The 8,553-nt window shown below is 36.1% G+C and overlaps 1 protein-coding gene across 1 annotated transcript in view; it reads left to right on the forward strand.

Moving 5' to 3' along the window:
• The window catches only part of TBX20 (T-box 20), a 34,152-nt gene extending 32,181 nt beyond the window's left edge, over positions 1–1,971 (forward strand). Inside the window, exon 8 of the mRNA XM_017823503.1 lies at positions 1,611–1,971. Coding sequence (XP_017678992.1) covers positions 1,611–1,951 — 341 coding nt within the window. The 3' untranslated portion in view covers positions 1,952–1,971. The remainder of the gene's footprint in view (positions 1–1,610) is intronic.
• Positions 1,972–8,553: the final 6,582 nt, after the last annotated feature.

Below are 8,553 nucleotides of genomic sequence, written 5' to 3' on the forward strand. Positions count from 1 at the left end.
TGATTTATCAAGGGTTTTGCTGTGGTCTGTGACTAAAGTATTATCCTTACAGTTTGTCTCTAGATCCTAACTTCCCAGTGGCTAGGATTTGGTTCAGTTGTAGGGCCAGGATTTGGTTCAAGTTTGTTTCCACTGCTGAATTCACACAATTTATTTTTCTTGTTACTGGATAGTTAATTGTAACTATCTGTCTTTCTGATTTGAGAATATATCCCTTAAGAGACTGATGATTTTTTAAAAATAACAATTTGCATTTTTCTTTCTATTGTTTTTTTAGCTTATAGTTTTGGTTTGAATATGTGTCTGTAATTGGTTAGTATACTTAATTCAAGTAAGTTTACCTTGACAGATAAATGTCTTCATGTTTTTTTCATTTCACAATTTGGATGAACCTGTCTTTTAGAATCAGATTCGTGAAACTGTTTTTTTGTCTCTGAATGTTTTGCAATACTGGCTTGAAATTGTATTTTGTCAAACACTCTTGCCAATAAATTTATTTTCTAAATTAAGAAAATTGGTCAAGAAAGAAAACACAGAAGGGACATGAGTTGAATTATTGTTTGAAGAGGAATAAAGAGAGTTTATTTATGGCATTTTATTGTATTCCCCATTTCTAGAAATCAGACATATGATGATGACTAGATGCATAGAGGAACTACAGAAGTCAAGGGCAATACAGTAACCAGATTATTTGAAAATGACCATGTGTAATTATCCAAACAAATTATTGTTTCCCCCAACATTTTACTGTCAACATGAAACAAGTAATTAGTTCTAATTTTAAGAAACCATTTTTATTTTTCTTTATGATTCTTCAGTCTTCAGAAAAAAATTATTTTAAAGAGTAGGAAGATTTGTGAAAATAATTTTTGGAACTTTTCAGATTAAACAAACCCAAAACAAAATGGTAAACAAAACACTTCCATTTGATCAAAAGCAGATAATTACCTTCCAAACAAGTTTGGCATCTTAATCATTTAGCATTAGTGTTGTTTCTTGAAGCACTGTACCCAGTTGGAAATACAACAAAAGTTTTGACATTTACATTTCTAGAATTTTTTGTTCTATATTGTAGAAATAGTCAGGTTGACTGGAAAGATGTAGGCTGACAAATTTTATTGGAGTAAAAAAAAAAAAGAAAAAACTTGTAGTGCAAATTACATTTTTCTGCATTTTTGCCACACTGAAATTTTAGGAAAAAAATAAATAATTCTTATGAGGATCTGACGCAAAAAGCTACAAGCACGTCTTCAAAACAAGGACGTAAGGCAGTGAGATTCCGTGACAGAGTAGATACTTCAGTGTTTAGTGGCAGCATTACAAGGTGCTTCAGTGTTTAATACCAAAAATGTCTGATGTCGAAAGCTGATTTTACTGTTCAAGCAACTGCAAACAGCTTCTTAAAATGGAAATTCATCTAAGATGTAGTGATAAAGGACAGCAAACAGCAAATAATAATATAAAGAGAGAAGTATTTGGGAAGTATTTCCAGTGACAACTGGTCATTGAAATCAGCCTTGCTGTGAAAGACTGATTTTCTCCCTTTTTCTGTTTTAGCAGTTCTGTGTGTTGCAGTGCCAGTGTCAGGCATTCTTTCTCTCTACTTGCAGGGTCAGCCTTTACAACATCTGATAACCTGTCCCTCAGCTCCTGGGTTTCCTCTTCAACCAGTTTTCCAGGATTTCAGCATCCACAGTCTTTGAGTGCCCTGGGTACCAGCACTGCATCCATAGCTACACCCATTCCTCATCCGATCCAAGGATCTCTGCCTCCGTACAGCCGCCTGGGAATGCCTCTTACACCCTCTGCTATAGCCAGCTCCATGCAAGGTAGTGGTCCCACTTTCCCATCCTTCCACATGCCTAGGTACCACCATTATTTTCAGCAGGGTCCTTATGCAGCTATCCAAGGACTGCGTCACTCTTCCGCAGTGATGACACCGTTTGTATGAGTGACAAGAGAAACACAACATTTTAAGTGTGCAAGTTTGGTATGAAAAATACAAGGGACCTTTCTGAAAGGCCTGTGGCAGGCGTGCTGAACTTGTAACAAACCAGCTAAGAAAATGCATTATGGATATAGATTCCTCTTTCGAGGGATCACAAGAAGCGAGCGTGCAGCTTGGAGCTGCTCACAGATCTATCTGTAACACAGCCAAAATGGATCCCAAAGTCCCCAGGATTTTTGGTCACGTGCAGCTTGTTCCAAAGGTGCATTATACCTAGCAGAAAAAGATTATGTTTATGCAGCAGTGTACAAATTAATTGTCTATAGGTCTTTTTTCATATGCTAGATGGATTGTGAAAAAGGCAATACTCTCACTCATCTTCATCTCTTCTTGTGGCTGATGAGCATATAAACAGAAAAATGTATTGCTATAATTTTGAGCATGTTTTAGGCTATCTCAGCATACATTTGTGAAAACACAACAAAGTGGAGAAGACCACTGTCCTTTTTAAGACTGGCTTATATTCATGGAAACCAGTATTTCTTAGTTGCTACTATAATCACAAAGAGAAAATTATTGACAAGTATTTCTTTCTTTCTTTGTTTCTTTCACAAAACACTTACCAGTTCAAAAAAAAAAAAAAAAAAAGAAAGAACTGTGTTACTGGACTGTAGTAGTAAAAATGTATTTTCTCCTTCAGTCTAAAAATAAGTTTGTCCTATATCCTAGGAGAGAAATTTAACTGTCTGTTAAGGTATAATGAAGGAAAATTTTGATTTAGAAAAATGTGTTACTTAAACTTAAAAACCCAAGATATCAAATTTTAAAACAGTGCTTGTTTGCTGCTGTGTTGCCACTGAAGACCTGTTTCTAGCTGCACATGTGTACCAGTTAACCAAATTCCAGGCTAGATCAGTCTGTAGACTCTCCAGATCAAACTATATCTAGTGGACTAGTATGAGTGGAGTATCTTTTTACTTGTACTAATTTTCTTGGGTTTGGTCACGGCTGTTACTATACAAGCTCTTTGGTCAGGAACATGAGGGTTGTACTGCCAGTTTTAACATGTCCCACTCTAATGGTGGAGTTTCGTTAGGAAAATATCAGTGCAGAACTTCACATGAAATTCTTTTAAAATTCATATCTGACATTTTTCAGTTAGTATTCGGGTTCTCATTCAAAGTACTGTCCACGTTTACTAGTTTGTTTTGTCTGATGCAACAGAGGAACTGTAGAGGTATAAGAAAATAGTGACCTGTCTGCAGAGAGCTAACATGAATCCTTTGCACGGCTGAAAAGAGTACCAGTGTGGTGTTGGTTTTCTGTGTGGCAGGAGCTGTGATTTCACTGTAAATAATAAGTCAACACAGAGTTTCTGTGAAGAGTTGCCTCCAAGTTAGAGATGATAACACATTACTGAGAAAAAAGAACTAGCAATCCAATCTCATATATTACAAATCTGTGTAAAGCTGGAACACAAAATAGAAAACAGACTTGTCCACTTTGGACCAATCTGTGTTGGTATCATATAGAAAAAAGCAGAGTACAGTACACTGAGCCACCTACCTCCCATCTCTGTGAAGTGCAAGGCATGTTACGTGCCTTTATTTGTCCCATTGCCTTGTTTTACGTGCCCCATCACACAGAGCAATAACAACCTTACAGGCTTTTCCCAGCTTCTACTGTAGGACAGTACTTGCATCCCGCAGATAAGGGCCATCTTTATATATCTTCTAGTAGTTGAATTTAAAATATTCTCAAATTGGCCACTTCAATCACCTTTTCAATCAAGTTATCTGCTGTATTATCCTAATTCCCCTTTAATCACTGTTGGACCTGCTGATAAAAAATGACCTGGAGCAATTTGCAACTCCTGTGCTTTGTATGTGAGTGTAAATGAAAATTTATTTACAATTTCTGGGTTCAGAGCTGCTACAAGGAGTTTGATAAATGAATATAATAGGCCAAGCTCTGCAATATTTAAATGGCTTAAAATCAGACACTAATTTGTCTTGAGGTATCCAAATATTAGATTTTGAAAAAGTGCATGTTGCCAGGTTGTATCTACTTATGACCAGTTTTGATATAAACCCCCTATTTTTCAGGAAATTAGATGATACTGGCCCCACAACAATGTAACTCTTCGAGTACATATGATTCTACAGACATGAGAATTACAGGGGAAATTTGGAAGAAAGTTTTGTTCCCTCACTTCAGTTGCTTGACTTCTGTTAGAGTTGTATGAAGACCCCAGGATGCCATGCACTAAGGCCTGTGGGGAAATTAGGTTTCTTTTATCTGGTTCCTTCTGCAGTTTCATTAACTTATCTAGAGTTGCAGAGGATATGGTTAGGTTCAGAACTCAAGACAGTAGTTTTACTACTGATACTTCCATCAAGAAAGGGTCAAGTGAGTAGGCAGCCTTTATATGACTCCAGAAACAAGTTTAAACAGGTTGACTGATTTAGGCATGGTTAAGATGTGACATAAAGGCTGCTTGTATACTGACCTATGCTTCTTTCACGAAGCAGATTTGGAGACATAAACTGTACAGTCTCTTCAGCGCTGTCCCAGTCCCTGCTCTGAAAACACCAATATTTGGCATGCACAAACGTCCCTGATACTGTTTCAGAGAAAATTCTCCAGGCTATTTCTGGAGAATGAAACTAGATTTTGACAACTTCATTCACAAAAATATTAAATGAAAGACGAGTGCTTTTCACTAGCAATAAAGTGTGACTCATATCTGAAAAAATATGGCATTAGGCTGTCTCTATATAAAACATGATAAAGCCAATTCCTCATCCAAATCTCAGTGATGAATTTCATATTATAGATGATGCAGAACTATCTGTCAAAATCCACAACTTGATTTTTCCAGTCAGATCAAGTCTCTCTCAGTGTGCTCCTCCCTCCTCATGCTGCTCTCTGGCATATGCTGCTCTCCAATGGTTTAATTCCTTTGCATCAGAAACCTACTGGGTTCCCCACTAAAGCAGAATCACAAGGAGATCCCAAGCAAGTAAACGAAGGTAGCTTGTGACAGCCTTCCCCAGGAATGAGATCAATAGGTATGTCCAGGCCTCACTTCCTGTTCTTTGACTTCACAATCCTACCTACAAAACCCTTTGCATAGATTTGAGGTTTAAGAGATCATGTTCACAGAGACCACAGGACATCCAATGAAGAGGTTTTGCCGCCTAGCAATGTTTCTGCTCCCCATCCCTCTCACCCTTCTGGAGGCAAAGGACAGCATGGGAGTGATTCCAGGAATAAGATTCCTGCCCAACTGAAGTCAAGTGGAAATTTATTGACTGTAAGGGGGGTAGGCTTTCATTCCATATTGTCATATAAAAATAAAGTCTAACAGTAAGAACAATGACTTTAGTGACAGCAACAATATAGGAACTTTTCAGAAAAGACTAAACCCCAAGAGCAAATCAGCTTTAGCACTGAACTCACAATTGGAAGAAAATGAATGTAAAGTCACAGTTAATTGGTTAAAGACTGAAATCACTCTTTAAAATTAAAAAAAAAAAAAAAATTATCTCTACCGCTTTGACAATAACACAGTAATTTATTTGAGGAGTTGCTGTACAGCTGTCAAAATTATATCACTTTCAGGACAGAACATCTGTTCTTGGTAGATGGGCTAGGAACGCCAAATATAACCTAGAGTTTATTTTCCAAATACAACTCACATTTTATATCCCATGAGAAGTGCTCTTCACCTTTATGAGCTTTCTTGGCTCAGCCAAATGGAGCTGGTTTATATTGTTGGGGGTTTTTTAGGTTTGTTTGTCTATTTTTTAAGAAGGGTGGAGAGAACATGCCTGAATATGGTTTTAAAAGAGAATGATAAGATTATCCTCAGAAGTTTTGCAAGTATTTTTCTGGTTTATTTTGAATTACCACATTACCCGCAGATAGTCAACACCCTCCAGTCTTTAATCCAACAAAAGCATCCTATGCACTAACAAAACTGAGTTGGATGTATTTATCTGAATTTTTTCTCTTCTAATTTTGGAGCCTCGAGGATCTAAACATAAAAAAAATATTTTTAATCTGGCTCTTTCGTTTGCAGCACTGCTTTATATGGCCTGAGGCACTGTCAAAGACAGAAAATCAGTGCCACTGGGTTTCAGTCATGCTTTTCTAGGTATAAACTGAAAAACAAACATAAACCAAGTAGATAAAGGTAGAGTTTCTAATGGGAATACTTATTCATGAGTTCGAAGATGGTAAGTTGTATGATAGCTAACATACTTGGTAATACAATCTTCAAAACGCAATTGCAAATTTTCTCCTAGAAGGCTTTATTAATGAAGGCTGTGACACTGCATGAACGTGTACTCATAGGGAAATGTTGTCATTTCCAACATCCAGCAAACACTAACCAGCACTTGAAAATGGACCTTTTTTATAAAAAGCATTTGGACTGGCAACTTGATTATGCAATACGTCCTTTTTATGTGTGTGTACTATACAGAAACAGAAATATCAATGAAAATTATTGCAAAAACTTGGGGAGATTTCCAAAACTGTAGGTTAATATAAATTTAAAATATGGTCATTTACTCCTCGATAAGGGGTGAAAGCAACTGTGAGATCAGTGTAACACCTACAGTCTCTTATCTTGAGGGAGTTGTGGCCGCAGTGCTTATACTCATCATTTGCAGGGGATGACATTCACTCACTGCAAGATTAATTTTTATTTTAGTGATATTTTAATCTCGCTATTCCTTACAGAGCATTTTCTGCTTCAGGAGATGTGGTTTCTTTACTAACCACATATTTGCTGGCCAGAGGATTTATGTATTATTCTGTAATCAACTGTCCTTGCATATAGTCTCTAGATTATCAAATGACATTTTCTTTATTTTAACTTTTTAAAAGAAAACTAAGTGGTGATTTAAGTAAACTCTGAAGTAACTTTTTATGATAGTTTAAGGACAAAAAATACAGTTTGCTGTATTTTACCTTTAGCACATTTAACAATCTTTTCTTTTCTTTTTTTTTTTTTTTTTAATTGTACCTTCAGAAACATGAGGAAAGATTTGGTTTAAAAATAAGAAAGGTAAAAAACTGGATGTAACCTCTTTAACAGAATGTACCACAGTTCTTCTGTTTGCTGTGTTGACTTTGTTGTTTATAATGCATTGCGTGAGCACATTCACCATGTACTGAAGTGTGTGTTTGTGTGTATGGGGTGGGGGTAGGGGGAAATCTTTTTATGGAAAAAGAAGTTGTGAACATGAAATATGAAGCAACATCTAATGAAAACTTTCTTTTTAAGTGCAATATATTTATTTCTGCTAGAAATATAATATCAACATTATGTAATATTTGAAGCATTAAATGTTATTTGTAAACAGCTTAAAATTATATATATATCACAAAAACTGTACAGAAGTGCAAATGTGTGGATATTCAATTTCTTTCATTAAAATATTGGGTGTTTTGATATATCATTCTTATTTAGACAAATCTTTTTGCTTCTGTTGTTTTTCCTCTAACCAAGTCACTCAGTGCAGTGGAACCAGCAACAGATTTTTCTGAGAGTGCAAAAAATTTGTTAGGGCTGCTCATCTGCAAAAGGTGTTCTTTGGGTCCATATGGAGCAATAGTTTTACTGTAGTTAAATACAATTGTAGTTTGCATATAGTTACACAAATTATTTTTTCAAAATGCTTTGCAAATATATTCATAAAAATAACTGGATTTGCCAGCAGAACCCAAATAAGTGGCTGAAACATGGGGGTTTCAAGGTTCCCAAGATAAACTACGACTAAGAAGAAAGTGGAATTAGGTCTGTTAAGTTAGGGGAAATGAAGATTATGGGAGGCTACAATAAAGTTTTCAAATGTATGAAGAATGTAAAGAAGGGGGGAATAAATTCCTCCTGCTGCAGGCTTTTATTTAACAGGATTTTATTTCAATTATACTAACACATATTAAAGCAAGGGAGAGTTACGTGAGACATCTAAGGTATTTAAAGAGAAAGGATAGTGAAGCACAGCACTAGATAACCTAGAAAAGATAAGGAGCAATACCTATCACTGAAAGTCTTCTAGAACAGGTTGAACATGCATTAGTCAAAAATGATGTGATGAAAGGTAATCTTGCCTTGGGACAACCAGATGATCTCTTGACATGCTTCCAAGCTATCTATGAGAGCTACGCCTTAAAGAAGCTTCTGACAAAATTCTCATGTTTTTCCAAAAGCTTTTGTTACACACCTGTAGTTCAGCTTGTCCTCAAATTGAGATCAGCTGCTGAGCCTTTTGAAAGGACATCACAAGAGTCTCTGGTTTGCAAAAATCTTAATGTGATAGAAGAGCTGCAAGGTCCTAAGGAACAACAGTAGCAGTAGCATTGTCTTGGTTTAGTTTTGTCTGTGAACATAAGCAAGTAGAGAACAGCCTCAGGTAATTCAAATCTGCTTTTAACTATGCTGAGTTGAAACCATGCATTAATGTACTTGTTAACATTTGGAATATATGAAAATTAGGATAGATTGCTGAGCTGGTAACTCTATGTGGTGCCTTTTGTCTCTGTATTACATTTTCATGGCATCTTGGTAGCAAAACACATGTATCCTCTCA

Source organism: Lepidothrix coronata, unplaced genomic scaffold (assembly GCF_001604755.1).
Source record: "Lepidothrix coronata isolate B3197 unplaced genomic scaffold, Lepidothrix_coronata-1.0 Scaffold3, whole genome shotgun sequence".
NCBI classification, from domain to species: domain Eukaryota; kingdom Metazoa; phylum Chordata; class Aves; order Passeriformes; family Pipridae; genus Lepidothrix; species Lepidothrix coronata.